Source organism: Leptonychotes weddellii, chromosome 2 (genome assembly GCF_054177405.1).
Source record: "Leptonychotes weddellii isolate Sample4059 chromosome 2, ASM5417740v2, whole genome shotgun sequence".
In the NCBI taxonomy this organism is placed as follows: domain Eukaryota; kingdom Metazoa; phylum Chordata; class Mammalia; order Carnivora; family Phocidae; genus Leptonychotes; species Leptonychotes weddellii.
Window position 1 is genome coordinate 39,559,327 of NC_138370.1, and position 18,966 is coordinate 39,578,292.

The 18,966-nt window shown below is 41.6% G+C and overlaps 1 protein-coding gene across 1 annotated transcript in view; it reads right to left on the reverse strand.

The window, feature by feature from the left end:
• The window catches only part of EBF2 (EBF transcription factor 2), a 187,581-nt gene that overhangs the window by 44,210 nt on the left and 124,405 nt on the right, over positions 1–18,966 (reverse strand). The window contains exon 7 of the mRNA XM_081810370.1: positions 11,130–11,211. Coding sequence (XP_081666496.1) covers positions 11,130–11,211 — 82 coding nt within the window. The remainder of the gene's footprint in view (positions 1–11,129; positions 11,212–18,966) is intronic.

Genomic DNA, 18,966 nt, shown 5'->3' on the forward strand with positions numbered 1-18,966 from the left:
TGTTCTCCCCCCTTCTCTCTTTTCCCCTGGTTTGCTTCACTCTTCAAAACTGCAGGCCACAGCAGCTTAATGTTAGAGGGTCAGACACAGTTAGACTCCAAAACACTACACAAGGACACCTTTGACCTTCAAAAATCTTTACATCTTAGCTAAACAAATCAAGGTCAACATTTCTTACCATTACCTTGTTAACTATTTGTATGCATCTTTGCCAACGATCTTCTGATCATATAACTATCAATACCACTTGTTCTCCTGAGCTCATAAACTTATGTGTTTTCAAAGTAGCAAATTTAGTCTTGATAAAGGGTGTCGTTTTGGAGGTAGCCGAAACTAGAAGTCACGGGCCTTATAACAAACATATGGAGAATATGGCCGACAAAGGAACTTCTACGTCTCATCAGCATCTCCTATCACCTAAACCTGATACCTGGTCTTTTCTAAAGCTGTCAGGCTCTCTTGGCACTGCCATTCTGCTGGCACGGCCCGAAAGAATGCCAATTAGGAATACAGATGTCCATAATTTGTGTGGGACGGACCCCCGGTTTTTGCTGCTGACACTGTGACAGCTTTCATTTGTTTCTCATAGTTGGTGTATCTGTATTTTAGCTCAAAACTCCAAAGGGAGAGCCTGCAGATCGGAAACCCAAGCTACTGTAGATTATAGCTCTCCTCGACTGAGACATTTCAACACAAAAGCAATAACCCATGATATTCATGCAAATATTATTTATGACATGGCACTTTAAAGACAAGATTCCAAGAAAGAGAAGTAAGGATCCATTGAAATTGCTTGCATTTTTTTTTTAAGCGGAAGCAGTTTTTCAATTTTTGCAATTCCTTCTTTTGCTTTGTGTGATCCCAAATTTTTAGTGAATTTACACACAGAGCAACTGTAGAGTGGCAGTGTAGGTTCTGGTGGGAATCATCCGATTAAATGGCAGTTTTAGCTACATGAATAAAAATCTGTAGCTCCCCTTGAAAAATACAAGACAGTTTTAAGAACAAAATCTACAACTGTGTTAGCAATCTGCTAAAAGTAGTCAAGAAAACGGATTGACTTTCTCAAATTATTTTTTTTCTTCTCATTATCTAAAAGTACTCCCATGTCCCTCACTCTAATAATTTATACAAAGCAGGAGCCGAGTTGTAAAGAGCTCTTTCCTGCCTATACAAGGCCACAGTGGGAGTTACTCTTTAGGTGGGCACATCCGTTAATCTGTACAACCAGGTTTCCGATAGAGGAACGGCTCCTTTGGTATCAGAATGATAGCATGCAGCATGGGAACCCTTACCAACCTGACTTATTCCCACCTGTGGGGCATTTTTATGTCTCACTCTGAAATGTCTTCAGCTTTGTTGGAACATCACACTTTTAATTTTTTTTTTTTTTTAACATCTCTCCTTGTCCAAGCTACAACTGTCTGGTTTGGTTGAGTTAAGTCAGAGGAATGACCAGCTTGGAGTCTACCCCCAGCCAGCCTTTCTCAGCTCACACCCAGGTGTTCCTACAAAGGCCTTACGTCTCACACAGAAGGGTAAAGGAAAAAGAGAAGTCAGAATGAAAAATGTGCTCTGCTCTTTGAAACAGATGAGAATCCTAGTGTCTGTAGTCACGGGAGAATAATTACACTGGGTTAGAAACCTCTCCATACGGATCAGAGTTCTTGCTTTGAAAACACACCAAATTCTACCATTTGTCGGACATATTTCCCCTCCATTTCAATGAGGGTCATGTACCTTCTAGCTGAACGTGGGGCCTTTGGTAGTTTAATCTCAGTAAAGCCTGGATGTGTAGCATTTAGGGCATACTCGAGGTGGAAGACTCTCTGATACCTACCCACAAACATGCATCCACCAAGCTAAATAAAATGGTCTCGAAAATTCCTGTTATTTTGCCAAGTATGGAAAAAAAATTCTTTATGACATTTTACATCTGGAAATGGAATTAAATTCAAGATGTGCTTTTCCCTTATAACTGTTGAGTTGCTATATATGTTATTTCAGCTTTCCCAAAGTGTAACTATTATGTGGGATTTTATTTTCCACCTGTGGTAGGAGGAAAGAGACATAGAGACCATTAAACGGACAGAGAAAAGCAAGACAGACTTCTGGTTGTGGTGGGCAACCAAGTCTGGAGTCCATATCATGAGGAAAAAATACTCCATTGGTGTTTTTATACACTGGCTAATTTTCACATTCGACAAGGGGACTCTGATGAAACAATTCTGTCTAAGCCTCCATTAATTCAACCCAGGCTAACAACAAGCAGTTGGCTACTGCAAATTGTTTCTCCCCACCACTTTATTCTTGGCACACATCGTATTTTCAAACCAGATTTAAAGCCTAGATTCTTCTTTGTTACTGGACTCCGGGGTCTCCAAAATTACCTTTAAACACCTACCCCACAAGTATGGATTTTGTCATCTTTTTTTTTTTTTTTAAAGGAATTCCCAGAATTCTTAGCCATCACAGTTGTTTCATATTCCCTAAGGCTAAATTTTCTGTTCGGTTAAGGATCAAGTGCCGAACCAGAGAACACAAAGTTGATTGCTGTTGAGACAGATGTGGGACATTGTGGGGCGGCTCACACCAAGGGAGGAGGGACCGTGGCATTGATGACATAACTCCCGAGAAGACACTTTCTTCAGAAAGAAGACAGCCCTATGTTTCGGTCAGTCAAAGGTGGTTTTTGACACTCCCTGTGACATTCACAGTGACATGCTACTGCTACGTGCAATGGGACTTACAGAAAACATTGTCACGACTTCAAGGAGCTGACCAGGGAGCTGAAGCATAACAAACACTACACATAATCAGAAAAGATGACTACATAGCCATGCATAAGTGAGGACTAAAATGTGTGGCCATCGTATACTCCAGGAGCCCAAAGGTGAGAAAAATGAACCTGAAATTAAGGCAGTGACCACCATTTTCATCAAGGAAATGAGATTTGAGAGAGGCCTTGAAGAGTTGAAAGAGTTTTGTTACACCACTCAAGGTCACTGAAATCATTCTTCTGGCACTTAAAAAATAAAATCGAATTGGCATAAGTGTAGTAGTATGCTGAAGACCGTTTCTGCTGGCATATTTTGCAAATTTGCCTTAGGATGGCCATCTTTTAAGAGTTTGTTTTTAAAAAACCAGTTGAATGCGTACAAAAAATCAAGTGGCAATTTTTTTCAACCAGCCTTCATGTCATCAGGGAGCCTGCTTTACAACTAAATTTTTCCCATCTCAAAGGTCATAGACCCTGGCTACATCTTTGCTACCTCATTTTATTCCATTGAACCCATTGCCTTTCCCATCTAGAACATATGCCAAATGGGATGGTTATAGTCAAGGGCGGTATTTTACTCGCAAACATTTTGAGAGCCACAGGGGAGCCTTGACATATTTGATGCAGTTCTTGACTTGGCTGGGCCATTCTCTTCCACCAAACTCTGCCCCCCAGGGACCTCATGAATCACCTGTCATTCATCAAAAAGCAGGAGCACGTAGTCCCCACAAGCAGCTATGTACTCTTATTGCAAAACTAAGAAAGCTTTGCTTTCCAGGAAGCTCTGCATCTGATTGTTCTGGAATGTGTTTGGAGGTAGGTTTTGGCACCCAAATTTGAGTCTCCTAAAATGTTTCAGCATTTAAGCTTTGTTTCCCCCTACCTGAAATCTGACATGCCATTTCCCAAGAGTTACACAGGCAGCAACTTGCTATCCCTTCTCTCTCTTTTCTCCCATGAATAACTCAAAACATGTTCCCTATGTGGGTTGGTTAAAATTTTTATCACCCAGGGCGCCTGGGTGGCTCAGTTGGTTAAGCGACTGCCTTCGGCTCAGGTCATGATCCTGGAGTCCCGGGATCGAGTCCCGCAACAGGCTCCCTGCTCGGCAGGGAGCCTGCTTCTCCCTTTGACCCTTCCCCCGTCATGTGCTCTCTGTCTCTCTGTCTCAAATAAATAAATAAAATCTTTAAAAAAAAAAAATTTTTATCACCCTGATTCTTGTCCCCATTTGAGATGCCAAAAGGCATGGAGTGGGGGTGGCAGGAGGGTATCCTGTGAGAAGAGAAAAGCCTGAAGTAACCCACAGAGAGCCTTCCCCACGCTTAAAGCACTGGACTGAGGGAAATATACTCAGACCCTCAGAGGGGTTTTTTTGTTTTTGTTTTTTTCCTGACTCCAAATAGATAATTATTATTTCTCAGAATATCTGGTTTGTTTTACCACCAGATAATGGACTCACCTGTTGATTAGAGAGGCCATAAGTCAAGTGATTTTCATTATGAACTTTAAAACTGCTGCTCAGTAGCACAGAAACCTTCAAATGGTGCATGAGATCACAAAGCAGCTGGAGTAGCTCTAGAATTGAAAGATTTGAACTGAAGAAACCTGCAGGCAACTGGAGCTGTATTAAATTTTTACCATTTGGAGTTAATTTAAACTCTGTTTCCCTCTTCAATGGGTGTGAGAGAAACATTCAACATTTTTGATTTAAGGAAAATAGATGGTGGTGCCATTAAAAAGTTTTATATAAGAACTAGGGGTTTAAGGAATCATAATGGTTTGTTGGATGGATCTTGGCCCTGTTCCAAGGCATGAGTAGCCCTGCCCTTTGCTCCTGCATCATTCAGTCACACAGACTAGTGGCTAAGGCCCAGCTGTGAGGACTGGGGGTCTTTGTCATCCACGTTAATTTCCCCATTGTTCCTGTGCAGTGGCTGCATCCAGGCCCTCGGCCTCTCACATTATCGAGCTACCCGAGTGATGCCGGTTGGTGCTCACACAGCCTCACTTCTTTTCTTCATCCTGACAGATCTTTGCATCTTCCATTCCCCTCTGCCCGCAACCGTGCATTGCTCTCTCTTCCTCGGAGGCCTGACAGACCTGCTAGGTGTGTCCTCATAGGGCATAACCCTTTCCCTCACCCCTTCCAAGGCCCCTTAAGATCCCCTTCTGGCAGGCCCATCCTGAGGTCGTGTGAAGATCCCCATAAACAGAATTCAACTCAGCACTGATGTCCTCCCCAATCTGGCTCCCGAGATAACTTTTCTTTCATTGCAAATGTATGTATGTGCCCCTCCATATATCTTGACCTTTTATGTCTTGAGGCAACAGATGGCAAGACCTGTTTGGATATATTTCTCAGTCCTCTCCCTAGAATAAGTGTATAAAAAATGATGATTGTGGTGGGCCTAATCTAAAATGGAATAATTTAGGGGTGAACCTGAGACACACAAGAGCCACTCAGAAAAGTTCAGCAAATGGCTGTAAGAATCTTTATCCTAACTACATGAAAGCTGCAAGTTTATAAATGGAGGAGTTCATTTAAAATTATTCTAGGGTTAGAGATATGTCAAGGCACATGCTCCTAACTCCAGAATGACTAATGGGCAAGTTGGTGCTTACCCATACGATGGAAAATACCCCAGGCCTCTACAGTGATCATGCCTATTTAAAACAGAGTCCTCTTGAGGCAAGGGGAAATAACTGGCAACCAGGTCTTGAATGTTCTCAATATCAACTAAGTTAGTGATCTGCTGACATTAGCGTCCTGTTATAGCTGATACCGTGGACAACTTTGAAAACCATTGGGAAGAGCATCCATACTTTCTATTATTATAATGGCTGGTATCCCTTAGATTCTACCTCAGCTGCCGTGACCACACCACTGAGTTTGGCAATCAGCACAAAGCCAACTGGCACCGTGCTGGGCCCTGTGCATCCAGGCAGGTCACTTGAAGACCACAGAGAAGCAGAGCTAAGCTATGTGAATCACTCATTTGTCATATTCTCCTTATCTCCCCACTGGGAGGTAAGTCCCTCAAGGGCAGCGGGTTGTATCTGTTTCGCTTGTTGATGTGTCTCTAGCACCTAGGATAGTCCTTGGCACACAAACTGTCTTCAATAATATCTGGTGGGTGGATGAATAAATGAATGAGTGCATCTATGTTTTCACTGTGACTTGGAGCAGACCCAGTCAGCCTATCTCTGAGAATGAGTTGGCAACCGTCACCATAATTGTTACCAACTTCTGTGTTTTAGAATCTGATTGTGGGAAATGACAACATGTTTGACTTCTCCTTGTCTTAGCTTGATTTTCTTCTGGATTTTCCAACTGCCTGCCCTCTACCCACAATGTAGAGAAATAAAGAATAGGGTTCATTATGTCTTAACAGCTTCAACTAGACATAAATTTCTTTCTTTTCCTTCACTAAGCTGTTAATCTGGGTGTTTCACCCAATTGTTCCATTTCAAGAAGGGCAGAAATGATTTTCTGCATGTATGGCCCATGGATTTAGATACTTGGGGACCACAGAAATCTTTTCTTTTTTCCCTTTCTTCCTTCCCTTTTTCCCTTCTCTCTCTTAAAAAATTTATTTAATAACAATTTATTGAGCTCTGCACAGTGGCTGGTATTATGCTAGGCATTGGGGAGAAATACAAAAATTAAAAAAAAAAGATATCCGTTACCCTCAAGCAGCACAGTCTCTTAGATGAACAATAATTGCAAGGCAATGTGATCGATTCATTTATTCATCCACCCACCAGATATTATTGAGGACAGTCTGTGTGCCAAGAACTATCCTAGGTGCTAGAGACACATCAACAAGCAAAACAGATACAATCCTCTGCCCTTGAGGGACTTAGCTCCCAGTGGGGAGATAAGGAGAATATGACAAATGAGTGTAGTAGCACTGTGTAGAGAATGTAATGATGGCACAGAAGAAGGAGCCAAGGAGTCTGTCAGGGAGAGTCAGAAAATGCCTCACAAAGGAGGTGCCATTCAGGTATAGTCTTGAAGCACGAGTAGAAGTCACAAATTGGAGAGGGGCGAAGGGTTCTTAGGTAGAGGGGCAAACATGTGGAAAGGTTCAAGTAATATTCCATATAATAGAAATCAGTGAGGTGTGCCAAGTGAGTGGTGGGTATATGGAAACATCAGGGGATGTGCCTGGTACAAAGATACTAATCAGCCATGCCTTTCAAAATCTGAGTTTTAGGACTAGACAAGGAAGGAGTAGAAGCAGGGATCTACCGCAGTTGTGTTCAGGAGAAGAGATAGATTTAGCAGATACTTAGGAGGAGGAAGTGACGCTTCACCAATAAATGAGGAAGGCACAGATCCAGAGAGTAAGTATCAAATTCTGTTGTGAACATGTGCTCATTAGTAAGCCAAGGGAAGAGGCCCAGGAAGAAGGTAGAGTGGGATTTCTGCAGCTCCAGAGAAGGGTGAGGTCTGAGGATATGGATCCAGGAGTCACCTGGAACAGATGGCATTTATAAGGAAGTGGGAAGATTATCAAGGAACTCCCAAGGGGACAGGTCCTTTTTGTAAGGGTTAAATTACATGGAGGATGCCCATTCGGTAGATGAATTTCATTTCTTTAGGTCAGGGGACCATGGGACCCTAAGAGATGTGGGAACCCCTGACATTTTAAGCAAAACTTGGTTTAAATGTAGGTTTTTGTGGCAAAAGAATCTATACCTTTTACCAAATTCTCAAAAGGATCTGAGCCGAAAAAGGATTAAAACCTATTGTGTTTTGATAAATAGGCATATGTATTTATATATGTCTGAGATACTTGGAACTTGAACTGAATTAAAGAGAGGTTTGTTTCAGGCTAGAAAAAAAATTTGATGTAATGATATTGTTCTCATTTGGTCATTTTGGGAAAAAGAATCCAAGTTCCATGACTGTTTTGGGGACAGGGGAAAGAAGAGAGGTGGGAGAGAAGAAGGAGTATGGCTGGATTCATGATTTGGTAAGAAAAATTTCATATTTCTATTCTGTTCAGAGCAAATCTTTACAAAAGAATGCTTCAGATTAAATATGTTTAATCATAACAAAATGGAGGAACGAAGTAACTATCTATATGGTTTAAAAGTATTACCTTTGTCATTCTGAATAAGAAATGTAGTTCAGAAATTCCTAAGTTACCATTCCTTCAGATCCCCCTGACCCCCGCATGATTACCTACAATCTCTGGTTTGGTTTCATATTTTGAACTTTATCCAAGTCTCTCACTTGACCATTATAGCACATAGTCAAGGCTTTCTCCATAGTAGCCTTCTCCAGGTAGAGAGCGTTCATTGAAGGTTATACTCTTAATAGAATCTGAGCACAGTATAAAAATTATCAATTATTTTGTACATCAAAGGGCACTATCAAGAAAGTGAGATGACAGATATGGAATAGGAAAAAAATATTTGCAAATCACTTATCTAATAAGGAAGGGCCTGGTATCCCAAATATATATAAAAAAAACTCTTACAACTCAACAATAAAATGACACATAACCCAATTTAAAAGTGGACAAAGGATTCAAATAAACATTTTTCCAAAGAAGATATACAAATAAATGGCCTGTAAGCACATTAAAAAAATGTTCCACATCATGAAGGAAAGACAAATCAAAACCACAATGAGATACCACTTCACACTCCTAGGATGGCTAGAACTTAAAACAAAAACAAAAAACAAAAAAAAAAACAGAAAATAACAAGTGCTGGCAAAGATATGGGGAAACTGGAACCTTCGTATATTACTGGTGGGGATATAAAATGATGCAGCCACTGTAGAAAACAGTTTGGCAGGTCCTCAAAAAGCTAAAGATAGAGCTAACATATGACTCAGAAATTCTACTCTTAGACATATACACAAGAGAATTGAAAACATATGTTCACACACCAAAAAACTTGTACACAAATGTTCGTAGCAGCATTATTTATAAAAGCCTAAAAGTAGAAACAACCCAAGTGTCCATCAACTGATGTATAGATAAACAAAATGTGGTACATTTTTACAATGGAATATTATTCAGCCATAAAAAGGAATGAAGTGCTCACACCTGCTACAACATGGATGAACCTGAAAACATGATGCTAAGTGAAAGAAATCAGACACAAAGAGCTCCATGTTGTATGATTCCAATTACATGAAATGTCCCCAGTAGAAAAATCATAGGGACGAAAAGTGGATTCGTGGTTGTCAGTGGGTGGGGAGAAAAGAGAATTGGGAGGTATGGGGTTTCATCTGGGGATGATGAAAATGTTCTGGAATTGTATAGTGGTGATGGTTGCATAACATTGTTAATATACTAAAGGCCACTGAGTTGCACAATTTAAAATGGTTAAAATGATGAAAGATGTGTTATATGAATTTATCTCAACAAAAAATACCCCCCAAATTGCCAATTAATTTTAGCTCTACCCCCAAAATAAGACAATTAGAACCCATAGACTTAAAAAAAAATATTTCACGTTCTTTGCAGAAGTCAAATATTTTCACATTGGGTGAGAACCTCCCATCATTTTGAGATCAGCAATATTTATTCTAACCCTGTTAAAAGCTCAGGCACACTGAAATCGTCACTTAGTAAATAATGGAAGTAGAGGAAATACAAGCATGCGTGTGCTTAGTGAGTACATTTCCAAAATCTGAGAAAAATAAAATGACACGACATTCTGTTAAAAGCCTCTTGAAATTGATGAGAGCATTCTCAAATTTAAAACTCTTTGGAAGTGAAGGTAGAGAATAGGGGGATAGGAATCCGAACCGCCAACCCCTCTTCCTACCTCTGTTTCTTCGGGAAGTGAAAGCCAAGCTTTGGCCATCAAGGTTATTCTGGAATCCTTTTGAATCTCGTACTTTTTTGGACTGAAATTATTTACGTTTGCATTTGGAACACAAAACACCATCAACTTCCACCCCGCACAATGATCCTGCGTCATTCCCAAGAAAGCTCATTTTATTTCTGCTTGTCTTCACACCATACAGCAGGGGAAACTGTATGACAGAGAGGAGGGGTTTGACTTTTTTAAGAGAGGCTGGTAATCATGTTAAATAACTAACCAAAAATGTCCCAGTGCCAGCAAGACTGTTTGATGACCATGATGGGGGGGGGAGGGGGGAGAAGACAAGAATGTTTTGTGTTTTTTTTTTGCAAAGTAGTTTTCTCACCTTGTGTGCACCCACCTCCCCCCCTCCGTGAACTCCTGAAGTACTCTGTCCCTAAGCCCCAGAAGCTCTCCGGGTGGCTGGCAGGAGCAGCCCCGTTACTTGGGCAGTCCTGTGCCCAATGAGTATGTGTGACCCCGGTCTCTGAAATTACGAAGAATTTCAAAAAGTCAACAGCAAGGCATCCACTTAGCAGCTGTCCACGGTGCAAACTCGTGGTCTGGTGGAAGGGGTTTGACCAGACAGACCCTCCTGGTTCCTGGTTCCACCGCATCCTTCCTGCGATTCGAGGCGAGTTACGAAACCCCCAGAACCTCACTGTTCCCACCCAAAACACGAGTCTAATCATCCCCATCCCTCCCATGGCTGCCAGACTTTTTTTTTTTTTTTTTAAGTCTCAAGCCTGAATGCTATTGTTTAACATGTTTTCCATGTTTCTACGGGGAAGGGAGCGCTCTGTATTTAGGCGGGGTGTATGAATGGCAGGAAAGCCTTTTGGCGGATTAAATATGGGTCCTTCAAAGATTAAGGAAGGGAGCCAAGGGGGACTGCGCTTCCTCTCATCTCCAACCTGACACACTTTGCCTCTCTCTGTGTTTTTATTAGCTCGTATCCTCAGTACATCAGTGGCAAGGGTGATGAAACCAGTGGCAGATTTAACTGCCCGGCAGCTGGGTCACTGTCCCGTGGGTCTTGTTGTCATGCTGCGATCTTAAAGTAACCACGGCTGTTTGGGCTGCTGCTTTCCCAGAGACTCCGAGAGACACCACTGCATGGTTAATCGGTGGCAAAGGAAGGGAAGAGGCTATTGCTTGCAGAAAGCACAGAGAAGCTGCTTTGAAAAATCCCAAGGTGGCTGAATATCAAGAACACGGTTCCTGCTGTGGGCAGCTGTGTGTGTGAAGGGCAGCCTGCGGGCTGAAAATCAAATCTCCAGCCTGGGTTGGTGCCCCTCCCCTCGGGCCTTGGCAACAGAGGCAAGAGGCCTAAACACTACAAAATGCAGAAGCCCTCAATACTATCAGATGAGGGATATCATTTAGAGTCATCTTTATTGTTAGCAGCGTCCATGAATAATGTTTTCTAAGAAAAGAAAGGAAAAAAGAAAGAAAGTGCTAAAGAGAGAGAAAACAGAAAGACTCACTTAACAGGGAAGAACTGCAGGCCCCTTACCTGAAACCTTCTCATGTCCCTCGGGTTTCCCGCTGTTTTCAAACAATTCTGATTGCACTTGAGGAAAAATTTTAGAAAAAATCTGTGAAGAGAAAGCAATGTGTTACATTTTGTAGTAAACATTTTTTAAGAGAAAATAGATCTGCATTATATTAGATTTGATTAGAAAGGGATTGTGTTTCCCATCTGGGGAATTTCAGCCGGCCCTGCCTGGGAAGGAACACTGCTGACCCTTTGCAATTTGCAAATTCGGATGTTTGCGATTTGAGGATTGTGAAGCGGGTCACAAGCTGGGCTCTGGTTTGTATACCCACCCCCGAGTTGCAAGGACACTCTGTCTCCCAAAAATCAGACTTCCAAAGCAGCAGTGACTCCTGCCCTGTAAAAATGTCTTGCTCTAGGGTAAATAATGGCAAGACTTCACCCAGAATCCCAGGGTTTCTCAAGCATGTGGCTTTCCGCTGGCCACACGCACCTCCGTGCTCACACACCTCACACGTGTACCCTCACACACAAAGGGCCCCTGGTCTTTTTAACCAATATATATAAAATCAGAAAACAGTACGTTGCCATCCAAAGGCAGGTCAGCCTGTGCAGGTATACACTGGGGTTTTTATGACTAATAACAAGTTGTGAACGTCCTCTCAGACCTTCTGTACATTATCCGGGAAAATACAAAGGCACCGAATCATGGTTTGAGGTTATCATTCATCATAAGGCATATTTTTAAGCCAGCCGTCTCTGAAATAAACTATTTGTGCAATTTTAAAATTGGGCATCTTTAATCAGACAACTACATCAAACCGGAAAAATGGCAGAGGTGGCCTTTTCAGCCATTCACCTATTTTAATGTTTGGGATTTTGTTTCAAACCACAATAAGTTTTTCATTTAACTCACTTGCAGAGTCCTTTTCCTTAAAAAAAAAAAAAAAATCCAGCTTTTGCAGTGTTAAAGTCCCAGGTGAGCTAGGCCTATTTCCCTTTCTGTTACTATGACAACGAAATTTTACCGCAGTCCCAAAGTCCCTCCAGAACTCTCACATCCATGCCTTGAATTAGAACTTTAAAGGAAAAGATATACATTTTTTCTCCAGGATTTACCAACAAAAATAAGTAGAAATCAACAATGCTTCCAAAAATTCTATTTTAAAGCAACGGCTGGTAAGATGCTCTCATGGTGACCTTCTGTTTATTTTTATTTTTTTAAGAATCACACAAAAGAATTGGAGAGCGCTCCAGTTAATTGTATTTAGCACTTAAAGAAAAAAAAAATCTGATGGAAAGATAAACAGTAAGCAATCAAGGAAGAGAGAATGGGAACTGTGTTCTTCAAAATGGTTTCTGTATTTGAGGCTGTTTTACTCTAGATTTGCTAAAAATATTTGGCCAAGTGCTCCTGACCCCTATCTACGAATAAAGGTGGGCTGTGAATTGTGAATTTGGAAATAACAGCTAAAATTTTTTTCATGATGTTATAACATCTGCTTTTCACTTCTCTCTTTTCATCTTGGCTGGGCCAGGAGGTTAGGCAGGACTTCCCGTGCAATGAAGGTATCAGGATCTTCACCCAGCTCCCCGAGCTACCTCCGGAGTGACGGGGCAGAGAAACGCTCCACGCTGGGTTTTTTTTTGTTGTTTTTTTTTTTCCCTTTTGCTCCGCACTGCTTTATGCAGCGTTCAAATTCACAACCTGCCTTCGCTTCCTAACGTGCAGTGAAACGTCTGCCTGCCGGTAGCAATCAGAGGTTGATCAGAACGCAAACATTTTATTTTTGTAAGGGAAAATATTCTTGCCCTTGTACATTCACAGAAGAGGCAGCTACAGCCACTCACAACTCATGAAGATGCTCTCAGGATATGCTTAAAACTTGCTTTTTTCTCACTCGAGTCTCCTTCCAAACAATAGCTCCCCCTCCCACACCACATCTATCCTCCAGCACCCCCAAGCGTGATTTACACCTTTTCCCCTCCTAAAACCAAAGTGAGTGCTTTTTCTTACCAAGTCCTTGATTTGAGGAAAGTTTTGCTTGGACTGAGGTCCTTAGAACGCACTCCCGGTGGGTGATACTTTCCCTTACCTACCCAACCCTTTCTCTAAAATGTATCTGGCAAAAACATTAATGTTCGCGAAGGCATTGTTATATGCATGGTGTGGTAGGTGGAAAAGTGCAGAAGAAATACATGTTTACATGAAATCAAATTGATTTAGGGAAACAAGGGGCCTGCTGAAAGGCTCGATTCAGTTTCAATTAGGACGCTCATCAGTTCTTTGGGTGGAAAGTTTTGACTCTTTCCCTGGCCTGGGATCTGAGTCTGTAACCTGCCTAGTCCCTGCATACTAAGGATATAACCTTCTGTTCACAAAGGGGAACAGAGTGGGGTGGGGGGATATGTGGGGAGAGAGAGAGAGAAAAAATTCTCTTACATTGTATACTGCTTTCTAAAGGAAGGCATAACTTTCTAAATAGCTAGCTCCAAAAATTATGGCCTGGATATTTTATATGTGAACTTAAAAATTAATTTAAAGGAATCCTGGGGGTTTACTGCTATCTCCAATTTTTTCTCTTGCTTTTACTGCTGTCTTCTACTTCTCTCCCTTCCACCCCCCCTCCACCTACCATGCTCAGGGGCTTGATACAGAACCCTTTACTAACTATACCATCCATTAACCACAGGGTGACTTGCAGGGAACAAATCCCCTGGGTCTGGATCCCTCCGAAGCCAGAGCTGCCTGGAAAATGTCAGCGCTCTGCACTCAGAAACGGGAAACCCAAATGAATTGCGAGATTCAGACCAAATGTGCAGATTCTCATCAGGATGGAAGTTGTTATTTCCACTTTCTCCAAACAATGTTGACCACATAAATATTATAACCACTTAGTGCAGTACACTTTGCAAGGCTTCTGATCTCATTCCTTAGGAGTGAACACCACCACCAACAGGATTATCCTTATTCTCTAGATGCAGAGGAATAGAGAGGTGGGATCAAAATGTGAACTCAAGCCAGCACATTGCAACCTGGATCCTAGGTCAGCTGAGATGATGTAATGCACCAAATGGCATTTCTTCACTCCACAGATATTTATGACATGCTGACAGTATTCTAGTCTTGACCTGCGCCAACTATGTAACCAAGTTCGCTCACTTCTCTGGGCCTCAGTTTATTCAACTGGGTTTAACTGGCTTATCTCTAGGGTTCTTCCAATATTAATATTCTATGATGACGAAGAAAAGTATGTAGAGTTGAGAGCCCTCCAGAAATGGCTACACTGATGGAAGAAACCACTGAAGACAAAAAGATCATGATTTACTGCAGTCCAAGTGGGGTGTATGCAGGGTTTTCTGAGAGAGACGTCAAAGATAGTGGGGAAAAAATAAGCAGGGACAGCTGATTGGTGGACAGTGGGGCATCTTGGGTGATGCCTTGGTCAGAGCAGGCAGTCCCCCAGGCTTGACAGGCAAATTGTTGAACAACCATTGTCTTAGGCTTCCTTCCACATGCTTCTGAGGCAGGAGAAGGTGGCTCAGGAATATCACCTATCAGAGACATCTCTGTCCCTGCTCACTATCTTGTGTTGGTCCAGCAGCTGAAGGGTACAGGGGTCACAGAGGGAAGGGAAAGAAAGTTTGCCAAGTGTCTACTCTGTGCCTTACCCTGAGGCTAGGTATAGGTGCTTCATATACAATGCGTCATTTTTTTTCTTACAACAATGGTACGACTGATGAATCATTTCACAGCTAGAAAAAACAAAGTTACCAAAAATTGAAGAAATTTGCCCAAGATCACACAGATTGTAAGTAGCAGAAATAAGGATTTGAACCTGGGTCTTTCTCACAGCAAGCTCCATCTGGCAGTCTCTGCTTCCTGAACCAATTAGATTGTGATGACAGTTGCACAACTCTGTGAATATATTAAAAGCCACTGAACTGTACACACTAAATAAGTGACCTTTATAGTATGTAAATTATATCTCAATATAGCTGTTTTTAAAAATTCAGAAAATGGTCTGAAAGAAGAAAGAAAAGAAAAGAAAAGAAAGAAAGAAAGAAAGAAAAGAAATAGAGAAGAGAAGAGGGGAAGGGAGGGGAGGGGAGTGAAGGGAAGGGGAGGGGAGGGGAAGGAAAGAGAAGAGAAGAGAAGAGAAAAGAAGGGAAGAGAAGAGAAGAGAAGATGGAGGGTGAGAAGGAGGGAGGGAGAGAGGGAGGAAAGGGAAAAAACAACATGAAGGATTCTGGTTTCTTGAAGAGTGAGAGGACTATAGCATCCCAAGAGGAAAACACTAGGTCAAAGATAGTTGCATGGAAGTAAATGCCTACTAATGAAAATACTTGCTGAATTCATTTATTTACCCATTTGAGCAATTATGAAGTATACAGTATCCTCCATGAAGGTTCAGACACCATGGCAAATAAGATGGACCAAATCTTTGCCCTCATGGAACACACAACCAAACCATTCAAAATATGCTGTTTCAGATTCTGAGAGGAATCTGGAGACCCCTGAATATGGGTCTAAAATTACAGGGGACTGCCCAGCCACACAGAAATCTCTTTCTCTACCAATCTCTGGAATATTGGAACACACAGCACTGTTCAAGAGTAGAATGATAGTTCCTAGATGGGTCTAGATGTGTCCTGAGCCCTTCCCAAACAGAAACTGAGATTCAAACTAGTTGCACAAATAGGGTGCAAAGTCAAGGTCCAGAGGTGGGGGACGTGGAGAGGGATTGTCTCTAAATCAAAGGAAGGGCAAATACTTAGTATTCATGCCAGATTCCAGAATTATAACCAATGATCTGACGAGTACAAAACCCAACATAATTTTGTCCAGATTTGTGGTAGAGGTCATTCAATTCATCTCTCATTTGAAAACCAAGATATAGTGCCTTCTAAAAAATTGCAATACAAAAAGTGTTGAGGAAAGCACTGTGGGAAGACAATGAAAGCTTTTTTCAAGAAAAAGATTAGACAGGGATGTGTATCAAAAGAATGTGAACTTAGCACTAGTAACAGCTACCATTAAGCAGAACCTTACTCTATGCCAAATAATATGTAAAATACCTTTCACTTTGAAACTTATTCCCTTAAAAAAATCTAATTCTGCCTACCCTAGGAATAATTTCTGCAATGCCATGGTCACATGTTACACACCATGAAGATGAGAACACCCCCGTACTCTCCAAAAGCCAAGAGCAGGGGCTGCTATATCTGGTTCTCTCTCTCTCTGCTGTGATGGCCATATGAGCAGGCTGGCTCCCGGAAGTCCGAGCCATATGTAGACTCAATATAGCCTCACAAACCATGTCAGTGTTTAAAGGCCTAAGTCCATTGATTTTTGAGGAAGACACATTTTATCTGGATTAACTACTAACCCTCCTTTTCTAGAGTCCAATAAATTAAAATATAATTGGCTTCCACTGTTTGTGTGTGCTTCTGAAAAAAGGATAACTCCCTTGCCTTAAAACACTCATAATACCATTTCTAAGAATGATCAAATTATCATCTCTAAAAACTATCCGGGATAGGCTGGATCATAAAATCATATTTGAAAGAAATGGGCAGCTGTCTCTCGTCTCCCAGGGCCCTGTCAAGCTTTATCCTATGGGGGACTAGGCAGAGTGAGGGGTCTCATGCAGGATGGATACACCTCTGGGGCCATTTTCTCATTCGGGATGGCCAACATGGCAGCTCACTCTGTTTTATAAGGTAGGAAAACCCCTATGTGCTGGGTTTCTACTTGAGACCAGTAAAAAACATGATGATAATGTTTCAGCTTTAATCTAGGTCTTAACTGTGATATCCTCTTTGAACCTTCCTACAACAGAAAGAATACATTTTCCTCTCCCAAAAGCCTCTAAGAGAATCCAAATCCAGGCAGCCAAAGTAAGGTGAAGGGCAGCAGTGGGCCCCATGCTTGGCTTGAAGATGACATGCCCTATTGATTGTTTAGATGTCAGCCCAAGTAAGAAAGGGCCCAAAGCTTTAAGGGCTTTGTGAAGACTCTCATTGAAGTCCACAAAAATTAAGAGACTCTGGGAGTTCAAACTCCCCATTGGTTCTTGCTACACCTTAAAAACTTGACAATGGGGCATCTGGGAATGTTTTGTACTTGGAATCTGCTTGGTAAGATGATGGCCAGCACAAAGTTCAAGAAGATCCATGGAAAGGGGAGATAATTTAAAAAATTTTTGACTGACTGGCTTTCTTAGGCTTCAATCAAATACTCATTTTTATAAGCTGATTTTCTATGTAATCCATTTATTTAAACAATCCCTTAAAATGTAAATATAAATACATGAACAGAGTAAGCACAGAGTCTTTAATCTCCACAGACATTCCTATGGAAGAGTTTTATGACCATTAAAGCTTATTCACTTGGACTATGTCAATGAAAGGCCATCTCAGATCCAAAAAATGTAAGTTTATAGAAAATTTTGAACACTATATTTTCTTACTTACAGCTACACTCAACGTCTCTAACTCCCAATGGCTAAAAGACTAATTATGATGATGATTATAATAACAACAAAGAAATACCCCACCTTCATTGACCTCATATTATGTACCATGTGTAATTTTGTTTAATCCACCCACCTCTGAGAGTAGGAGAATCAATGTCTCCATTTTATGGAGGAAATAAACAAGACTCAGACAGGTTAGCTTCCTTGTCCAAGGTCAAACAGCTAATAAGTGGAAGAGCTAGGAGGGGAAGTCTGCTTTGTCTGATTCGTAGGAGAGCATTGCTCTGGTGGGAGCTTGGCCACACTTCTTTTGAAGGAAAAGATAGGACACACTGCTTGGGGAACTACGGCCTCATTGATCCACATGGGGGATCATGTCACGTCCTTCATCTTACACTCTGGAAATGAGAGTGAAATCATTCTTCATGTCACAAAACAAAACAAGCAATCAAATGAAAATGTCTATAATTCCTATCAGGGCCCACATTCTCTGAAAATTCGGTGGCTATTTTGGAGTGTGTGGAAGAAGGCAAACAAGTCTATCAGATATCGGAAAACAGGCCGTCTCAAGAACCCATCTGCTCCAAAGACGACAGGGCCCAAAGAGCTGCAGCCCTCTACAAAAAGAATGTCAGAGATTGCCCTGAGTGGATGAGGAAGATTCAAAGCCATTTGCCTATCAACACTACAGGGGAAAAAAGGCTGGAAGTCAAATGTGTAACCTAAGAAGTTGAATTAAGTCTTGGAAAACATTTTCTGAGTCAAGTCACCAAGCTAAATTTTGAAAACATTACCCAAGGGACAGAGGAGACTCTCCTCCTTTGGACATTTTTAAATAGACCAGCAAGTTAATTTCTTTGGCAGCAGATAATTTCAGTCTTTTATGTGGGCAGCTCATTGGGGCATCCCTACCAAGTTATTTCCACATGATGCCAAGGCTTCTGCATTATTATTATTATTATTTGCTTGCTTAGTATTTAGTGTAAAAATTAGGACCTTCAGTTTGTAACATGATCCTTTAGGCCAGTAGTGAGGATTAGTTACCCTTGCAAAGTGTTTGGGTAAACACCTGGGACGTAGTAACTCAGCTCCCTCACCTTTCACTAGGCATGCTTCTGCCACCCTCCCCTGAACTGCCCCTACTTCCCCGCCACCTTTCAAAATGGCCCATTTTCAAATCCAAATCAAAACCTCAATGAGATACTACCTCACACCAGTCAGAATGGCTAAAATTAACAAGTCAGGAAACGACAGATGTTGGCGGGGATGCGGAGAAAGGGGAACCCTCCTACACTGTTGGTGGGAATGCAAGCTGGTGCAGCCACTCTGGAAAACTGTATGGAGGTTCCTCAAAAAGTTGAAAATAGAGCTACCAT